The sequence below is a fragment of the Macrobrachium nipponense genome, chromosome 21, assembly GCF_015104395.2.
Source record: "Macrobrachium nipponense isolate FS-2020 chromosome 21, ASM1510439v2, whole genome shotgun sequence".
Lineage (NCBI taxonomy): Eukaryota > Metazoa > Arthropoda > Malacostraca > Decapoda > Palaemonidae > Macrobrachium > Macrobrachium nipponense.
Genome location: NC_087212.1, coordinates 45,667,603 through 45,689,462, shown reverse-complemented (window position 1 = coordinate 45,689,462; position 21,860 = coordinate 45,667,603). Strand labels below are relative to the sequence as shown.

Sequence of the window (21,860 nt, the reverse complement as noted above, 5' to 3'; positions counted from 1 at the left end):
TTTTTGTTATATTGTGCATGTTTTTGCACACATTTTCATATATAAAACACTAAAAAAAGCGTAATATGAAAAGGCACAAATATTAGGAGAATGTGACCTACGCATTTCGGAGATTTTTGGCCGAGAATCGGCGCGTGGAGGGAATGAAATAGTTTTTTTCAAAAATTCACCATAAATCGAGATATTGTTTTAGAGACTTGCAATTTGTTTTAAAGTGAAGATAAATGATTGAATATTACTAGACTGTAAGATTTTTATGTTACAAATGCGTTTTTCGACTATTTCGGTTGAGTCAAAGTTGACCGTCGTAGTTTTTTTCCTATTTATCGTACTTTATATGCAAATATTTCAAAAATGAGAAATGCTACAACCTTCAAATATTTTTTGTTATATTGTGCATGTTTTTGCGCACATTTTCATATATAAAACTCTAAAAAAAGCGTAATATGAAAAGGCACAAATATTAGGAGAATGTGACCTACGCATTTCGGAGATTTTCGGCCGAGAATTGGCGCGCGGAGGGAATGAAATAGTTTTTTTCAAAAATTCACCATAAATCGAGATATTGTTCTAGAGACTTGCAATTTGTTTTAAAGTGAAGATAAATGATTGAATATTACTAGACTGTTATGTAATTTGCTTACCCAAAAAATACCAATATGTATAAATTATTATATATATATATATATATATAATATATATATATATATAACCACATATATATAGATATATACATATACATACATACATACATACATACATACATCATACATACATACATACATACATACATACATACATACATACATACATACATACATATATACATACATACTATATATATACATACATACATACATACATACATACATACATACATACATACATTACATACATACATACATACATACTATATATATATATATACATACATACATACATACCATACATACATAATACATACTATACTACATACATAATACATACATCATCATACATACCATATATATATAATATATAATATATATATATATATATATATAATATATATATATATATATAATATTTTTATATAAAAATATATAATTACATTTTTCGATTCTGGTACCAATACATAAATATAAGAATGCAGGTGACACTTCTCTTTTCGCATACAATGAAATGTCTTATTATTATTTTATCATGCACAGATACGGATATATAAAAGATTGTAATAAATATAAAAATAAATATAAAATAAATGCAGAATACTCACTCGTAATCCTGACTCTTAGTTCTATTCTTGTTTTCTATCTCCTCCATTGAAGAGTCTTGCATTTTTTTCCACTCGACATGACGAGGTACAGGTGGAGGAGGGAGACGCGCGCCCTTACTGCTGATGGACCCGGCGGCCTCGTGCGCCCTCCGCTGTCGGTTTAGGGGGCGCGCTCCAATACGTGACCTTAGTGTGGTACATACGGTCACAGTCCCTATCCTGCAAAGAGCAACTTGCAGAGACGACAGAAGAAACCGGGTGTCTCTCCTTCTGCCATTCATATGGCACACCCGGCACCGTTTCTGCCTTCGCCCTTCTAAGGCCTCCAGTGTGTGATCCCCTGGCTGCAGCCAACACACAGGGTCCACTACCCGACGAGAAGCGGTGATGGCGGGGCCGGCACCAAGAGGGGCGTCGTCAGCAGGGGCGGCGGCAGCAGGGGCATCGTCAGCAGGGGCGGCGTCAGCAGGGGCGTCGTCAGCAGGGGCGGCGGCGGCAGGTCGACCGAAGTTGGCCCTCCTATTTGCCCTTTCTGCTAGGGGCAGATCTGCAGCTCGGGGCAGGGGGTCAGTCATGGAAGGCCACTCATCGGGATCGAAGTTAATGAGGGCATTCCCGGCTTCCTTTAGGAACTGTAAGTGGGTCAACCTCGTAAGATTGTCACCGCGGTACCCACAGTACAGTATGTAGGCATTTTGGAGGGCCAACTGAAGGATGTATTTGAGGAGCTTCTGGGTCCACCTTCTGGTTCTCCTGGCGAAGGGATAATACTGGATGAGCTGATCAAAGAGATCAACTCCTCCCATGTGCCTGTTGTAGTGCCCAATGACGGTAGGCCGCTCGATACGAAACTCCTCAAACACAACTCGGCCCTGTCGACGTGTCTTCTTCCGCTGTACGATCTCTTCTTGGATGGGTTCATGACTCCTCGTAATCATGGGGACGAGTCGGACACCCTTCCAACAGATGACGAAGACAGCGCCCTTCCGCTGCCACTCTGTCTCTCCTCTTGCCAGGTGTTGCGGATGACTAGCGAACCTCTTGAGGACATTCGTGGCCCCACGCACCAACCGAAGGGTACCACTGACGTGCACACCAGCTTCATACAGTTCCTGGGCCAGGGATACAAAGTTATAATAATTATCCATAAACAGGTGATATCCCTGGTTACGGAAACGTCCCACAAGACTGAATACAGTGTCACGCAGCGTGGAGAAGACCCCGAAATACACTGAAAAGTCCACGACGTATCCAGTGTTGGCCTCGGTAATAAGAAAAAATTTCACACCATATTTCTTCGGCTTCTTGGGGTTATACACTTTTATACTAAAACGTCCTTTGTAAGACATCATCCCCTCATCCAAAGAAAGGTTCTTTCCAGGAATCACGAGATTTTTACACCGATCACGAATATAATCCAACACTGGGCGCACTAAAATGAGGCGATCACTGTTATTCCGGAGTATGGCCCTTTGGTTGGTGTTGAAATACCTGTCCAACACCAGGAAATTATCACGGGACATAACGCCAGGCACATTGGGCATACATAAAAAATAATTCCTCCTCCAATATTGCCTGACGTCGGAAGCAGGTGTCATACCAAAATAAATGTGGAGCCCCAAAAAATGCGCCATGTCAATGAGGTTGCAACCCCGCCAGTAATAAGACAAGGTCGTCCTTAGTTCATACCGGCAGTACCGAGCGTAGTCCACCGTCTCGTGTACCAGGTATTCCAGAAATTCCCGTGTAAGGAAAAGCTGGATGAACCCCAAAACAGTCAGGGGTACTGGTACGGTGAGCCCAGGGGTTGCCGTGAAGGGGTGCATGTTAGGAGGGGTGGGGTCCTCCGTCCACCCCTCGTCACTCTCCGACGACTGACCTTCACCTTGGCTGGCGCGACGAGCCGACCTTCTACGTGCCCGTGCGTGCGCGGCCCATCACCCTCACTTAGGCCTTCGCTTTCAGTATCGTCCTCCGCGATGAACTAGACCCCATATCCTCAGATTCCCCCTCATAAGCACTGAAGCCACTGAATTTGAGCTCACTTTCGGGATGTGAGCCTCGAACGGACATTGGGGGCACATATTCGTCCTCACTGTCATCGAGACTGATGTCCTCATCACTCGATGACCATCCGCCATCAGAATGAGGACTTGCGACATGTTCCCGATCAAGCTCCGAAAGATATTCGTCTATGTCCCTTGGTTGGAGGCCTCCCAAATGCCTACGAATGCCCCTAAGGACGCCCACATGCTTCCTAGGGGTAACCAAAGGCATACGATGTGTTCCTGAAACACTTACATCCACACGTGGCCGCACAGAACGGCCTTGAGGCGCGGGGTCATGCTGGGTGCTTGGCCCCTCGCCAGCATCCAAGTCCAAAACTCTCCTAACACGATCCCTTCCGACGGGTAAAACGCACCTTTCGCGGTTCACACGTCGTTGAGACATCTCTACGAATGTCCTGTAGCAACACAAATGTTCAAAGTCTCGCACAAGTCCAGAAAAACACGCTTCTGACAAAAGATCGCTCTCGGATGATGCGCCGCTGATGCTGGCTGGAGCGAGAAGAAGGCATTTCGCGCATGCGCACTTGGGTCACGCTTCAAAACAAAACAAGGCCTTGATCCGTGAACTCCCAGCATCCCCCAAGGCGCGTGATTAAAAAGTTTTAGGCTGGTAGGCCTATAAGTATTTTTCCGCGAATTTAAAAAAAAAACTTTTGTAAGTCGACGTAAAATATGTCCAGTCGGCACACGGGAGACAAAAAATGTTGACGTAAAATACGTCCAGTCGGTGTAAGAGGGTTAATGAGCAAAATTGTTTTTATTGGTACTTGGAAGAAGTGAAGATATCTTTTACATTTCTTACCCAGTAAAACATCTTTCACCTTGTGTGCACATGAATTGTGAGGTAGACTGTATTAAGAGCAGTATTAATAGGTGAAGTAAGTGTAGGCTACATGTAGGAATTGTTTCTACAGCCAGGATACATGGTATTACAGTGAATACCAGTACTTTGTCTTAGATACATTCTTTATCAATGCACAATGTGAGATCAGATGAAATTTGGTCAAGTGTAGGTATGTAGTCATAACAGCATATTTGCTGTAAGGTACTAGTATATGTAATATTTCCATTATGTCCTGTGTGTTGAAATTTGTCTTGGTTGTTACTTGTTTGATACCTGTATGCAGATTAAATATTGTAGATTGATCTGTAGAATTATCCCCAAAAAAATTGAAAGAGAAGGACACCTAGAAGTTACAGGAATGTTGAAGGGCCAAGATGTTTGTGGATAAGAACTGAATGAGGTGGGAATTTTTTAAGATAGTGCAAGAGAGAAGGAGAGACAGGGAAGGTTAGTTGGAGGAATATAGCAGAGGCCCTTTTTGCCACTTAGTGTTGGAGTAGTTGGTTATCTAGTCACGAGATGATATTCCACAATATTGATTGTATGTATATTTTAATATTTTATGAGATATTAATTTTCCATAAAGCACTGAAATAATTTTCAATTAATGTTGGTGAATTGAAATTAAGTTAAAAATGAAATACTCGCAAAACCGTTGTGTCCTACCTTGGTAATAATCGATTAACTCATTAGAAACCAGATGCTCTTGTTTAAGGACATAATAAGGATTGATGGGGTCTTCCATATTGTTGAGTATCAGATTATATTATTATTGAGGGCCAGCCTTGTTGAGTTTTTTTGCAAGGCAAAATGTCAAGTGTGCTGGGGAAATTTTATTTGGAAATACAGGAACAGAAGGATAAGATTTGTGGTTTCTTTTTCCAGCATTCCATGTAACGTGTGCTCAACAAGCAGGGCTTCATATGAAAATTGACGCTGTTCGAGAAACAAGTGCAAATGGAACGTCCGTTACTGTTCGAAAAGCAGCTTACTGTGATATGCATACCCCAGCTGACTCCGATGCGGTATGTTGCTGTTAGTTTAGTTCTCATTCACTTCACTTTATTTTCTTTATAATAAATTGGGTGATTTGTTTACTTTTCAGCTTTGAAAGCAAGCAGCATGATGATAAAGCACCTCTTTGCTATGCGTCTGAATACACATTTGAATCATCATTTCACTTTATATGCTTTTGTAAGGTTTGAACATTTAAGATTAACCTGGTTGAAAGTGTTGCGTGTTTACACTATTATTTTTTCATTCTCATTTAGTAATCTACTGTCAAATTTAAACTAACTTATTAATGGTGCTAGTAGGCAGTGAAACTGGGATGGAAAACCACTAGTGCTCTCATGGTTAAGCATTTTTATGTGGTTTTCTCCTTAAACTTATACTTAGAATACCCAAACAATTTATCTTGTAACTTTCTTTATTATTCAGATCAGTCCCACTTTTGCTGGTTATGGGTTCATTTTCATTGAATACCAGCTCATGTAGGAAATGGAGAATCTGATGGTGCAGCTAAAGAGGCATTTCAAAATTGAACTTACACCAAAAAATCTTACTATACATACTTTGAATCGGTGGCACTATGAATTGGATAATTAGTTTTAGAGTAACAAAAATTTTAATTGTTCAGTATGTATCTGTGCTGTTTTTTGTCGTAGTGATTAACTCATAACTCACAAGTAACTTGCAGATAGTTGATGTCATCTCCTCATGATACACTACCAATGTGTAATATCTTATTTGGGATATTACACATGTAGGAAATGGAGAGTCTGATGGTGCAGCTAAAGAGGCATTTCAAAATTGAACTTACACAAAAAAATTTTACCATACATACTTTGAATCGGTGGCAGTATGAATTGGATAATTAGTTTTAGAGTAACAAAAATTTTAATTGTTCAGTATGTATCTGTGCTGTTTTCTGTCATAGTAATTAACTCATAACTCACAAATAACTTGCAGATAGTTGATGTCATCTCCTCATGATACACTACCAATGTGTAATATCCTATTTGGGATATTCACACCATGTATGGAAATGGAAAGGGGAATTCTGGATGGTAGCAGCCTAAAGAGGCATTTCAAAATTGAACTTGACACCAAAAAATTTTACTATACATACTTTGAATTGGTGGCAGTATGAATTGGATAATTAGTTTTAGAGTAACAAAAATTTTAATTGTTCAGTATGTATCTGTGCTGTTTTCTGTCATAGTGATTAACTCATAACTCACTTGCAGATAGTTGATGTCATCTCCTCATGATACGCTACCAATGTGTAATATCCTATTTGGGACAAGATAATTGACATAGAACACAGTTTGTAAATGTTTAATATTCAGTCATTTGCTTCTAATATCATTTTTATAGCAGAATTTACATATAGTACCGCACTTGTTTCTATCATTTTCATTTTACATAGATGCACACACACACGCACACTCAAAATCTGGCCTTGAAGACAGAAAAATATAAACAGTATTAAATAAAGTACATGTCAATCAAAATACCAAACCATACAACATATATGATTTATTGTAAATTTTATGTAACCTTGCCTTGGAGACAACAGTTGAAGTGTAGCGAGATCGTGGGTTTGTGGTGACTCAAGACATTTTAGTCTGAGATAGAATTGTCTAATTCTGCTGGTTTGTAATGACACAAACACCATCGTTTCAAACTCATGGGATGTGGAGACGGCAGGCTGAGGCATTGGTATTTCTGGAAGCCCAAATCATGAAATTTCCGAGCATGTACTTGCATAACGAAACAAAGAGGCATGGTGCAGTCAGTGCAAAAAATCTCTTAGATAAATATTTTTACAAATTAAAATAACAACTTTTTTCAACCATAGATCTTAAAATTTCAGAGCAATACATACACAGTGAAACAAAGGTTCATGTAGAGAGAGTTTTTTTTTTTTTTTTTTTTTTCTTTTTTTTTTTTTTTTTTTTTTTTTTTTTTTTTTTTTTTTTTTTTTTTTTTTTTTTTTTTTTTTTTTTTTTTTGCCCGTATGCTATTATGTATGCAGTTAGTTATTTCTCGAATCAAACATCTTGGTGTTTCTGAGCACATAATTACAACATAGATATAACAATATGCAGCAGGTGTGTTAGATTATATAACTATGTTGTACACTGTAGTTTGAACTTTTACACACAAGGTAAAAAAATCACACAATCTACTCATGAAAAGAAAACAAAATTATGAATTTTTTTTTTTTTTTTTTTTTTTTTTTTTTTTTTTTTTTTTTGCCAGACTTGACTTTGACACATCCAAGATCTTGAACTGCCAGTATATTGTAATTTATGATAAAATTTATTTTTCATCTGCGCTTTAACCGGATCCAGCTAGGCGCTAGAAATTATCCTAATATTAAGACAGGTTTCTAGCTATGAAAAATACAAATTGTCGTAGAAAATTTGTCATATTTTTATTACTCTAATTCTTATATGTAGTGACTGCAGGTCAACATTTGACATCTTTGACACTTTACATTTTCGTAATGTCTAATACTGTCAGTAGCCAACAGCAAGTACAGTATTAAGTTTGGAAACATCTATAATAGTTTGTTTTCATGAACCGCCCCGCATTCATTTTTCAAATTATACTACTTATGATTTTTTTTAAGAACTGCAATATTTTAATGGAATTTAAATTCTAGTTATAAAGCTTGACCCTTTGAGGGTCTTCTATATTTTGACTAATAATAATACCAAGAATCTCTTGCTCTTCTAATTTTCTCCTGTTCCCACAATTGTCAAGTAATTATGCTTTGGTATCCTTTATTTGATATCTTTCACTCCTTTGAGGCACGGCTAGTGCTGTCAGTGTATCTTATGTATTGCACTGTACTTAACCCTTAATAGACGGATTGGTCCTCGGGAGTACTAATATCAGGTTTAGGGTGGTGAACGGATTGATCCTGTAGTTAATCAATATTATGCGCCATCGACTGGGAAAGAATCGGGCAGGAAAAAGGTGCCAATACTTTTATACCCCATAAATTCACTTATGGCAACTCTTATACTGAGTAAGATCACAAGTGTGGGCATCTCAGGACTTCAGTAGTGCTTGTGACTTGAAGGAGGAATGTTCTGCATCTCTCACATGATGTCGTTTTGTAAATTTGCTCGTAAATATACCAAGGAGTTGCTGTTGTTTTTTGTTCTTGTCTTTTATGATATTATGTCAGTTGTAATGTAATTTTACAAAGAAAATTGCAAAGAAATACTAGAAAGAACAAATAAAAGTAAAAAAAAAAACTGAATCTTTGTTCTCAGTAAATTTATGTAAATATTTTTCAATAAATATGCTAAGAATTTGTTACTGCTTTTAATTATTATCTGTTTTGATTTTGTGTAAGCAGTAATTATAATTTTGCAAAATAAAATAAATTTATTAGAAAAACATGGAAAGTTGGTAAAATTTACGATTGTCTTGTATAAGAGGCCCCACAAGGGGTTGTAAATAGTAGGGAAAATTTTTTAGAATTTTTTTTTCTTTAAAGATGTACATTTGCATATCTTCCTCTTTCCTTTGATGTGTTTTTTTTTTTCCGTAAATTGGCCAACCTCAAAGTTTACCCAGCCTGAGGAGCTACATATCAATATATTTACCCGTCCAGTAAGGGTTAAGGTTCTGTGCAGTGATCCTTCCCTGTAGCTACAACCCCTCTTATTTTTATTTATTTATTTATTTTTTTCGTTATACCTCCATTCTAATTCTTTCTTTTTTACCACCTTATTTTCTACTCTCTCCTAACAATACTTTTTTTTTCAGTTTCTGTTTTAGCATTTAATGATCTCATAGGTCCCAGCTCTTCACCTTTGGCCTGAATACAATATTCTATTCCATTCCGATATCCTTCACATTACTGATCACTATTCTAACTTCAACTAGCACCTATATCTTGTCCTAAAGTGTGATGTGACATTTCATGTTTTCAATAACTCTTAGAAATAATGTCTGACAGGAAAGTTCATGTACAAAAATGATATTGTTATTTTACAATAAAGTTTTGTACATACTTACCTGGCAGACATATTACGATTGATGGCCCGCCCAGCCTCCCCTCAGGAGACAGGTATAAGAGAGAAAAATCTGCAAGAAAGGTATGATGGTTCTTACACCCGCCTCCAGCGGCGGGTAAGGTAGATCACCTGACCTACCTGTCGCGTTAGCCGCGAGTTTTGAATTCTGTCGTGACGTCAGAGAACGTAAGCTAAGTATATGTCTGTGGTATGGCATGATGACATCCAGTAAAAGACACCTGATGATTGATGTAAATGTAATTAATAATTAAGGGACTAATTCACCAAGTCCTGGTTTTGTGTCCCTCTGTTAATGTTAATCTCTCCCCCTACCATCATTTGATGATCTTTATACATATATGGTAATTTTTAGTTGTTATACACAAAACAAAACCTTCGGTCTTTACATTAGGTTTTACTGCCAAGCTGGAAACCGGTTTATCCGCTTGGCGTAAGTAAATCCTAATGTTAAGACCTCAGGTTTGTTAGGTATGAAAAATACAATTAGTTACAAAAGTTTGGTATATCTTGTTTTGTGAAAGTGGACTTCAATGGTAATTTATTACATATTAGGTTAACCACTGATGTTTAACCTGTTAAATGTCACTTATGGCAGATGTCACCGCTCCCATGTTGTCACATTTTCTTGCTCTCAAAGCTGATTTTTATGCTTTTTTATGCATTTTTTTTACACTGGTATTGCTTTTTTTTTTTAACATAATAGGATGATAATATAGAATAAGAAAAGGTGAAAGAATTTGTTTTGCATTTTTATATCCTAAAGCTTATAATAAGCAGTAAGCATGAAACACAAAAGGGAAAAGATTATTCTTTCGGATGCAAGTCCCTGAAACGTAGAGCCAGTAGAGGATTTAATTGTTCAATTTCATTTACATTTGTGTCATACCATTTTAGTGCACGTGTTATTGTAGGCAAACTTTCTATACATTCATCTAGAAACTGGTTGGAAAATCTGTTAATTACTGTCACAATGTGCTCCATGACTTTGTCATAAAAAAACTTACAAAAAACTCCAAAACTTACAAAAAACTCCATGGGGTTACCCTCATCCTGAATGATAAATTTGACACCTTTTTGGTAAATGAAAAGTAAAGGAAATTCAGTGAGGTCTCCCTCATCCTAAACAATAAATTTCACACTTTAGGGTAAATGAAAAATAAAGGGACTCCTCTCCTTATTGGTTACTGTATAGTAACTTGGTAGCATAATGCTTGAATCTAAACTATGGTTTTCTTCAATGAACGTCTGAAGCATAAGGGGAGGCACAAGGTCGATTTCCTCTGTCAGAGTATCTCTCCATTACAAAATGACTGTCTTTCCGTTACAAAAAAGCTGTCATTTACAATAGACACTCCCCCCTCCCCCATTTGTTCGGGTTGGGTACCAGACCCCCCAGCGAATAGCTGAAATCCGCAAATACTTAAAACCTTTTTAAAAATGCTTGGAACTGCCTATTTTGAGTTCAGACAAGAAAACAATGTAAAAATGCTTATACCTGAGTATTTTAATAGTTTTATAAAAAAAAAATATTTTTTGTCACGAAAATACAGTAATTTGTGAATATTTCTTGGTGAAAAATACCATGAATCGGTGAATTTTCCACAAATAATGGATATACGTATACGGTCTGTGGAAAAATCCACAAATAGGAGAGTCCGTGAATAGTGGGGACTACCGTACCCCTAATTTAGCTTAGTGTTACTAAAAGATGTTCCTACAATTTGTATAAGAGCAATGTGTACTTCTGAGCTTGATGAGTGCAGCACCAGCCTTGAAAGAGAGAATTGTGTTAACCCCTTGAAGACAGTGTGATATGGGATGTGGCCAACTGAAATACGCTGTTGGTGCTGCTTAACAGGTTAAAGTTTTTTAACTGAAGCAGGTAGAGAAAATTAGGCCTGATGTTCTTTTATTTAATAACGTTGTGTAACCAAGTCCCTGTAATGAAGAAATACATCGTGATTTTAGAAAGTGGATGGTTATGGTATGCAGTAGCTTGATTTTGAAGTCCCATTTTCATAGTGTGGAGTGGGTTTGAATCTTGTCTTCGAATTTTTGCAGAGCAGTGAGTTTGATTGCTTTATAAAAGAAGGATATAGTTTAGGGGTTTTGTATCAAAAGTAGTCCTATATAATATTATGACAAATATTATGAATTTTGATTGTGCTGGATACACGAAGCCTTTTCTCATTGCAGTTGATACTGTTTGTCATTTTCTTATCAGGTAGTTTTATGATTTGTATTTGTCAGATAAAGTATGTACAGTGGTACCTCGACATACGAAATTAATCTGTTCCGAGGTGGCCTTCGTAATCTGAGCTTTTCGTATCTTGAACTGCATTTTACATGTAAATTGCCTAATTCGTTCCAAGCCCTACAAGAACACCCCAGTAAATTTTATAATAAAGCTAAATTGACCAATAAACAATGAAATACAACGATTTGGACCATTCAATACATAACATAATACGTACTACTAATATGTACCTGTAAATAAAGTGTATTAGTGTACATGGTATACAAGAAATACTGTACGTACATACGTACGTATGTAGTAAAATGTGGAACCTTACCTTTCGAGTGAGATTTTCCCAAAAGTGGCGACAGAGGAGGAAGACAAACGGCAGAAAGTTTGTTACATAGTGCTTACACTTAACTTAACGAAACACATTAAAAATGTCAGGAAACATAAACTAAACTTTACGAAACACATTACGAAAACCATAGCACTTAACTTTACAAAAAACTGAAAATTAAATTTTTTTTTTTTTTTTTTTTTTTTATAAAAAATTTCAATTTTTTCACCACCGAATGGATGCCAGACCGTTTACGGAATTTATCAAACCACCCCCGAGAAGCCTTGAAATCTGGAGTTGCTGTCGATGTCCCTTCTCCTCCGTCGTCTTCTGCCTGGGCAATCAAATCGCCGAAAATAGCGCTGGCCTTCTGGCAGATTGCTGTCTCGGTTATCGTATCGCCAGCGATTTCTTTGTCCTCAATCCATGGAAGAAGCAGCCTCTCCATCTCATCATGCACGTGGCTCCTCTTGTTGGACAAAATAGTCATGCCCTTGGAAGATGTAGCTGCTTTGATTGCTTCCTTCTGCTTAAGGATGGTGCCTATTGTCGACGGATTTCGGCTGAATTCCTTAGCGATCACACTCAGCCGCATGCCAGCTTCATACATTTTTATTATCTCCATTTTTGTCTGCATAGAAAGCATCCTCTTCTTTTCGTGAACTTCAGCAACATTCTTGGGACCCATGACTATACTGTGCGTAATTAAGTTATGTAGTATACTAATTAAGTTCTCACACAACACAATAAAGTAGTACGTACAGCGAAATCACCAACACGAATTTACGTTAACAAACTAAATCATATATGTGAACGAACGAATTCCATGTGCGTACGATAACGCTTGTGCGAAGCAATGGCTGAAGAGGAACGCCTTTACGTAGAGCACGATGGGAGAGATGCTGACCAATAGGAGAGCAGGATCTTATGGCGATGACTAGCATCAGGAACCAATGGGAGAGCGGGAGGATGGTGGTGAGTCTACTCAGTTGGCGGAGCGAGAATTTTAAAATTGTTATTGGTGGTCCGGGTGAATCTCAGGACTTTACAGCAACAACCTTTCGTTTCCTTAACTATTTTCATATGTAGAGCCAAAAAAATCTTTGTATTTGCTTTCGTAACTCGCATTTTTGGTAAGTTGACCCTTCGTATGTCAAGGTAGTAGTTGGATTTTGTTTTAAGACTAAAGAGGCAACATACTGCTCTGATTGAGGTTTTCTTACCTTCAAAGATTAGCAAGGAGCAGACCTTCTCCAGAATGAAAAAAATTTATTTGAGATGAAACTTACCTACCATTAAATTTAGCTATATCTCCCCGGATGACTGTCTAGTTTACCTGTTCTCCACCAGGTGTGTTTTGAATGTTTTAGCTCTTGGCAGAATTCTCCTTGCCACCATTGCGGCTAGGTGATTGTTGGTATTCTGTGAAGTTTGGCTGTTTTACACCTGTTTACGGTATTGTAATTTCACTTTCCTAGGATATTTTCCACCGGAAGCAAACCAATTACATCAGGCTATGTATGTTTTTGGTGTAACCAGGATGTTGAAATTGGAAGTTGATCAACATTCCTTTGTACTTGCAAGGGTACAGAGTGTGATCTTGGAACTACTAGATGAGAAGAATGTAGGGAATTGTTCTGAGAAATTTATGCCTGTATATGTCAGATATAGGAAAGACGGGAAACTAATAGATTGCAAAAGCAATTAGTTAGGTCAGGACTTGAACCTGTCAGGCTATCCCTACTCAGACTAGGCATTTTAGTAGGCTAGTATTGTCTTCCTTTGTAGCTCCGCCTTCTGCTCCCCATTTGGTTCAGGGAAAGCGTAACGAGAAGTTAGTACATTAAACCTATTTTTAGTTCTAATGCCAGTTGAACTGAGTTCGTGACGGGAACGTTCTGAATCCCTCCATAGTAAGGTGTTGGTGCCCTCGTCTCTACATAGCCCAAGCATAGGACTGCCCTGCGACATTTGGTAGTGTCCGCCACCAGGGAACCGGGTCGGTTCTCAGGACGATGGGATTCTGTGCCCTCCAATACCTACTTCGCTCCTTTTCATGGTCTGAATCTCGTTTAAAGTGTTCACCAATTGACCATTAAAAGAGATTGCCCAGGACCGTCTCGGTAAGAGTTAATGCTTGCTCCATAGGCGCATTCTGTCGTCTTCAACACCTAGTTTAAGGTGTTAGCATGCATAGGTTTAATAATATACAATATAGGTATAGATATTTTATTGGAGATGATAATGTATCTGTAGCGGGCGAGTATTACACATTTAAGATATGTCGACTCAGTCGACTATTTATCTCTCTCATGTATGGGTTATTCTAAATTCTCGTCTGCTGGCATATTCCTTTTTCTTTGTAATGCTTGTGTTTGTTCTTTGCTTGCTTTCTCTTCGGCTATCGGCAAATCTCTTACTACTGCCTCGTTTAATGTTTCTCTTTCAAGTCTATACTGTCCGTAGTATCTAAAGTTATCGCCAAGTTAGAGATTCTGGCTTCAGAGATTTCTAACTTAGTTTCATATAGGAATGCTTTCAAGTATGTACAATTGGTTTCGGACGAGGCGGGAGAGTCGTCGTAACTCCTCTCCCACCGCCTCCCTCTTCTGGTATTCTCGTTCTCCTTCCCTCAGTCGACTTGTGCGGACTGCGGATGTTACTGACTCGTGTGAACGCAGTTGACTCTTGCAGACTTGGCGAGTCCTGAGTCTCTTAAAACCATCTGTCGCTTTTTGTCGCCAAGGGTTGCGGAGAAAGAGCAATCCTTTAAGCTTTTTTGTTTACCTGCTGTTGCCAGCTGTCTCCTCCCGTTGCCCACTGACAGAAGAAGTTTCAATGGAGTTTGAGGAACTGGTTCGGGCTGGTCGGCGTTTGTTGCAACACTAGGCCTTGCTGTATCCTCATTTTTTTGAGGAAGGAGGCCACATAAAGAATATGTCTTAATTGTCTTAGCATATTTTGGCGCCCTCTAAATATTGGAGAAGAAAACCAACGCTCTCTCCAATAAGAGAGCATTTCGTAACTTTTCTCGTCCTCGGACGCACAAATCTCCCTTTTGGTCTGCCTTGGCTTGTCGTCTTGTGGCTTTTAAAGTTGCCGAGAGCTGAAGGCTGCCTCTTGCTGTACAAACGCTTATTGGTCCTTTAACCGTCTTTAGTAGGAGGTTCGCTTTCTTTTTCTTTCCTGTGGGGAAATGAACTTGAGACTGACAGACATGCTGATGGATTTTCAGTCTAGCTTCAGTTATTACCTTTTAGCTATGTTGTCTCGCCTCTGCGACTGCTAAGAAAAGTGGAGATGCTAACCCAGCGAGTTTGTGTAGCCAGCTTAGGGTTTGTCGCCAGCGGGAGTTTTTAGCAAGGAAAACGAGTAACTCATTTCTGATGCTGTAGGGTAATGTCCTCATGCTTATACTCGCTTGGTTTGGAAGAAGTGAGAACACTTTCGCTTCCTGTCTGATTATGCAGCTCGGTTCAAGGCGATAAGGGATTATCTATTGGTAGTCTTGTTTTATACCTTTCGGGGATAAGTGCAGACTCAGGTTCTGTGATATGGACAGTTGCAACCTCCTAACTTGCATGGAGAGACTTGGGACCAGTACGTTACCGGTGGAGACAGTGAAGGGCAGTTGTGATTTTTTTTATTGTCGTTCTCCACTGATTTAATCTCCCTCTTATAGCTTCCTTTGTCTTCAGCAGAAATCTCTCATAAGTCTCTTTTTAGTAGGAGATTTTATATAGAGGGAATGATGGGTTAAGAGTAATTTTTTAGGACGAGCTCCATCAGTAATTGGAGATATTCTTCAACTGAATAACAGGAAGTGTCTGCCCACATACTTGTTGGTTTTCTAGCATGGTTTTAGTGCCTTTCCAAAGACTGATCAGACTTGTGGTACACGTGCAGAATGTATTCCACCTACCAATACATCAACAGTCATGCAAGTTCCTTCAAGATGGTTTTACTAGAAGGTATTGCTGTTCTGTCCACTTTGTTTGGGTTAGTGTGCAGTCCTCTATAAGTTATGCCAGGGACTTGTTGCCCATTGGTGGATGGTGTCGACTGTAGGAGCAAGACACTTCTACTGAATCAGTGATTCAAGTTTGCCAACTCTGTCAACAGTATTCCAAAGTCCAAGGACCTTTTGCTTCTTATGGCCCAATTTCTATACATTATATTGTTAATTCTCTATATCCCAATTCTTATTTAGTGATGTGGGGATGATACTTAATTATGCATCCTTGTCGGTCAAGATGAATAGTCATGTGCTGCTTGAAGAATTTTAGGCCTGAGTGAAATTTCCTATATGGTAAGGGCTTTTCCTCATTAGGAAACATGCCCTCACAGGATATTTTCAGATAATCATGCTCAATTAATGTACAGTTTCAGCGTAAGAATTGTGACTTACAAATAAAGTTAATTAAATTTGTAAGTAATCCAGAACTAACTTTGGCTCCATGACCGTAGGAGGGATTCTGTAACCAAGAATTGTCCATTTTGTTCTTAAACCTAAGTCCAGGTTTTGATCCTATCCCTCTGTCATGCAACACAGTTTAACTAGTGTCATTACACTTTCATGCAACATAGAATGGTCAACACTACACTTGGTAAAACTTTTTAGATGTCAGGGCAGTGGAAAGACATCAGGATGCTCAGCAGGTTTATTCCCGGTCAGAAACAAAGTCTTTGTGGGAAGTTTACTGCTTTGAGTGAAATGAAACAACATATTGGTTTGATCATTCATTCTGTGGAAGGACAGTGTTTTAGCATTGGGGATTCAGGCAGAACAACTGCCGACAAGGGCCTTTACATCTGTAAGTTTGGCTCTTGGTGTGGATTTAAGGAGCACTCATTTAGACTTCCTAGTATGTAGGTGAACAGGAACATCCAAATGATTACTACTACTTTGTTGGCCCTCAGGCTTGAGCAGTGGATGTTTCCTTAAATTTTGCCTAATTTAGACTCATAGGCCTGCCTCTGGTATCTACTCTGAATACTATTTAGCAATATCAAGTTCAAGAATAGCTTAGTGTCTCCTGTAGAGCCCTTTTAGCCTCAGGGCAAATGATTTTCAGAATTTCCAATGCTCTTGGTAGATGTCTCATTCTTCCGTTGAGAAGAAATCAGCTCGACTACACAATTCCATACTTAGCGCTGAATGACTATGGGTCCCAGTGCTTGGCTTTATGCCAAAATCACATATTCCATTCCACAATTCCATACAGTTCCATTAACTTAGGCATCTCCTTAACTGCTTGGAGATGTTAGAATGTCCCCTCCCAATAATAAGATTTTCAAGTTATCATAGGATCTATCCTTAATTTAAAACTGCCATGGCCTTGGGTCAAAAGCAGTGGTCTGTGTATTGCTGAGGGTGCCACCTGGATCCTTGTAGACATCAATGTTTTCTGTTTAGAGGAGATAAGACTTTCCACTGTCTACTTCCAAAGTTATCGTTCCATACATACTTTCCTCGGTATTGCATCAAGTACTTTTAGATCTTGCTGAGGACCAGCACTGTAAGGTGTTGAGATTGAAGCCCCTTCATCTCTATATCAGTCTCTCTCTGGAGTTTAGATGTGGATCTAAACTTTGTCTGAATTTACTGTAAGACCTTTTATTTAGTACTAGCAGTGGGTAATAAGTAAGTTTATTGTCAGTCCCCTTCTTTAAGCTGGTGTAAAGGGAATGCTATTTTAGCTTTCTGCTTTAGAGCTGAGGGTGATGTTAAGGCTATGCTTTACAGTGCCCTGTAAGAATTCCAATGTAACCCCTTAGTGGGGAAGAAGAGGAAACTCCTCTATCCTGTTGGGAAATTTAAATTTAAAGGTTAAACCTAGAACTTTTTTATCATCCTTTTAGAAACCTTGAATATCTTTGTCTGAAGGTAAATGCTGGAAGAGCCAAAGTTAACCTTTGGTTTTGTGGTTTTAAGAAACATAGATGTTGCTGTCAAAGTTTAAGCCTGGAAGAGGCAAAAATCAACCTTTTGTTTTGTGGTTTTAGGAAACCTAACTGTCCTTGCCAATAGTTAAGCTTGAAGACAAAGTTAACTTTAATTTTATGGTTTTAGAAAACCTAGAATGTATTTGTGAAGGTTAAGCCTGGAAGAGGCAAAGTTAACCTTTTGTGTTGTGATTTTTAGAAACTTGTAATGCCTTTGCCAAGGTTTAAACTTGAATGCAAAGTTAAATTTTGTTTAGTGGTTTTAGAAAACCTAGAATGTATTTGTGAAGGTTAAGCCTGGAAGAGGCAAAGTTAACCTTTTGTGTTGTGATTTTTTAGAAACTTTGTCAAGGAACACAAGGTCTTCTGTGACATATTGGATAGGCTTTTGAATGAGAACTAGCTCCATATCTTCTACCTTTATTAAAAGTAAGCATTCATAATGTGAGCAGCAGTTGCAACTTCATTTAGTGTTAAGTCAATTTGTCGCTCCAGAATAGGATTGATGTGACACAGTAGAAGTACAATTCGGTTTTTACCCGATCACTACCCTAAGTATACAGAATTGTGTTTGAAAACAGTAAACCCCTTAATCCGCTACCAGTAGTGGGTAGTCTTTTCCTGAACCAAAAAAAAGAGCAATTGTTTAAGCTCTTGTTTAAATCCCAGGTTTTAATATTTTGGGGAGCGTGAAGGTACAAATTTTGTATAGGAGTGTACCTTTATATTGTAAAGATATTTATTTTAAGTGACTGTTGTTTGATAGGGCTTTTGGACCCAGGCACAGGGGTCCCTCATACCACTTGCGTTTCATGCTGGCTGAATCGAAGCGGTTTTCTCCACAAGGCTACTCTGCTGCATATGCATGAGAGCCTTGCTCCCTGAGTGGAATCCAACTTCTGGTGGTAGTAAAATCCACCAAGGATTCCATCCTCTTCTTAATGTGGGAATCGGCTAAATTTAACAGTAGGTAAGATTCATCTCAAATAATATAAATTTTCATAATAAAATTTATTATTTGGATACTTACCTACTGTTAAAGTAGACCCACCCAGCCTCCCCACAACTTAGTGGGCTGTCAGGGAGAATTCTGACAAGAGCTAAAACATTCGAAACACACCTGGTGGAGAATAGGTAAACTAGACAGTCATCCGGGAAGCCATTTGATTTTTTGTTTGAATGCCGACTCGCCTAATTGGCGGGGAGATATAGCTAAATTTAACAGTAGGTAAGTATCCAAATAATAAATTTTATTATGAAAATTTATATAATCTTATAAAGGATTTTCTCAATATTCCTGATTGTTTGTTTTTGAGGCTCAACGAGACTACATTTGACCTCCTCCATTTGTGGAATTTTCAATGGAACGTACATAAGATGACGTATTCGTGAAAAATTTGCCTATTTGCGGTATATTTCACTGAGAAATATATTCACAAATGACTAATTTCATATTTTCATGACTAAATGCAATTTTTTGGATAAAACAACAGGCAGTCCCTGGTTATCGGCATCCGATTTATGGTGCTATAATGGGCCGAGTTCTGGTTATCAGCGCCATAAGTGTTGTTATGCCACCATGAATCGCAGACTTTCTGTTAATGGCGATTTTCGTATATCGGCACACCATGGGAACAGAACCTCCACTGATAACCAGTGACTGCCTGTATTAAAATACTCTGGTATAAGTATTTTTAGTGGGTTTTTTTTTTGTGCTTTAACTGTCAAAATAGGTGGTTCTAAGCAAATTTAGAGGGGCCTTAAGTGTTTGCAGATTGTTGCTATTCACAGGGGTGTGTGGTACCCATCTCCTGCAAATAAGGGGCGTGTCCACTGTATTGAATAATTGACTAAGGTTCATAGTGTCAAATTGAAAGATGAATCTGGTATTTTCTTATTCTGGTGTCAAATTAAAGGTCAAAATCGGGTATTTTTTTATTCTGGTGTCAAATTAAAGGTCAAAATCTGGTATTTTCTTATTCTGGTGTCAAATTAAAGGTCAAAATCTGGTATTTTCTTATTCTGGTGTCAAATTAAAGGTCAAAATCTGGTATTTTCTTATTCTGGCATTATCAGTATTATAGAATATATGTATACGTATATAGAGCATGTTTTAATTGTTTTGACGCAGGATACAATCTGGAGACTAGAACTGGATCTTAGATGGCGATCTCCGCCGGTATATCTTGTTGGTATTTTTACTGGTGTATGAAGGGGTGAAACTGGCAGTGAAATTAAAATTGTACGGTCTTATATGTGAACTCTGTTGTCCTATTATTGGCAGTTGGACAGACATCAAAGATGGTGATGTTACATGGTTCTTTGAAAAACTTGCAAAATTGAAAACCTTTGTGTTTAAATTTGCTCTGCAAATGTATCAAGTTCGCAACCTTTTGATACTGTTAACCCTCTTACGCCGACTGGACGTATTTTACGTCGACATTTTTTGTCTCCCGTGTGCCGACTGGACGTATTTTACGTCTACTTACAAAAGTTTTTTTAAAATTCGCGGAAAAATACTTATAGGCCTACTAGCCTAAAACTTTTGAATCACGCGCCTTGGGGGGTGCTGGGAGTTCACGGATCAAGGTGTTGTTTTGTTTACAATTGTTACACTGGCACGCAAGCGCGAATTTCTTTCTTGCCGCACTAAAAAGTATCTGTGACACATCTCAGAAATTATTTCGTCACTTTGACATAATTTTTGTACCATTGTAAATTAGCCGTTACATGAAGTATTATATATGAAAATGTGCGCATTTTTATGTAGAATACAACAATAAAATACTGATGATTGTAGCTTTTATCAGTTTTGAGATATTTTCATATACATAAATAACGATAATTGCCAAAATTTCAACCTTCGGTCAACTTTGACTCTACCGAAATGGTCGAAAAACGCAATTGTAAGCTAAAACTCTTATATTTTAGTAATATTCAATCATTTACCTTAATTTTGCAACAAATTGGAAGTCTCTAGCACAATATTCCGATTTATGGTGAATTTATGAAAAAACTTTTTCCTTACGTCCGCGCGATAACTCTTCCAAAAAAAATCATACATGCGATTGTGGTAATGTTTGCACCATTTTAAAATAGCCGTCTTATATAAAGTTTTTATATATGGAAATGTTTGCGCAATTTCATGCACAATACAACTAAAAACAACCCATGGTTGTAGCTTTTATCAGTTTTGAGATATTTTCATATAAATAATGATAATTGCCAAAATTTCAACCTTCGGTCAACTTTGATTCTACCGAAATGGTCGAAAAACGCAATTGTAAGCTAAAACGCTTATATTTTAGTAATATTCAAGCATTTACCTTCATTTTGCAACAAATTGGAAGTCTCTAGTACAATATTTCGATTTATGGTGAATTTATGAAAAAAATAACATTTTCTTTACGTCTGCGCGGTAACTCTTCCGAAAAAATCATACGTGCGATTGTGGTAATGTTTGCACCATTTAAAATTAGCTGTTACATAAAGTTTTATATATGAAAATGTGCGCAATTTCATGTAGAATACAACAAAAAATAATTGAAGGTTGTAGCTTTTCTCATTTTTGAAATATTTGCATATAAATCACGATAAATAGAAAAAAACCCCGTTCGGTCAACTTTGACTCTACCGAAATGGTTGAAAAACGCAATTGTAAGCTAAAACGCTTACAGTCTAGTAATATTCAGTCATTTATCTTCATCTTGAAACAAATTCAAAGTCTTTAGCAAAATATTTAGATTTATGGTGAATTTTAAAAAAAATCTTTCCTTCCCTCCGCGCGTGGATTCTCTGCCACAAATCTCCGAAATGCGTACGTCCCATTCTCGGAATATTTGCTCCGTTTCATATTAGGCATTTCATAGAGTTTTATATATGAAAATGTGCACAATTTTATGTAGAATAAAACGAAAAATATTTGAAGGTTGTAGCTTTTCTTATTTTTGAAATAATTGCATATAAAAATATATATATAAAAAAAATTCGACATTCGGTCAACTTTAACTCGTCAGATATGGTCGAAAACTGCTATTGTAAGCTAAAACTCTTACAGTATAGTAATATTCAATCATTTTTCTTAATTTTGAAAGAAATTGGAAGTCT

At 37.7% G+C, this 21,860-nt stretch overlaps 1 protein-coding gene across 8 annotated transcripts in view; it reads left to right on the top strand.

Annotated features, from left to right (window-relative positions):
* The window catches only part of LOC135197995 (bromodomain-containing protein 1-like), a 221,667-nt gene that overhangs the window by 61,211 nt on the left and 138,596 nt on the right, over positions 1–21,860 (top strand). For all 8 annotated transcript variants that reach the window (XM_064225328.1, XM_064225327.1, XM_064225326.1 and 5 more), the window contains exon 10: positions 5,054–5,193. In XM_064225328.1, the coding sequence (XP_064081398.1) occupies positions 5,054–5,193 (140 nt within the window). The remainder of the gene's footprint in view (positions 1–5,053; positions 5,194–21,860) is intronic.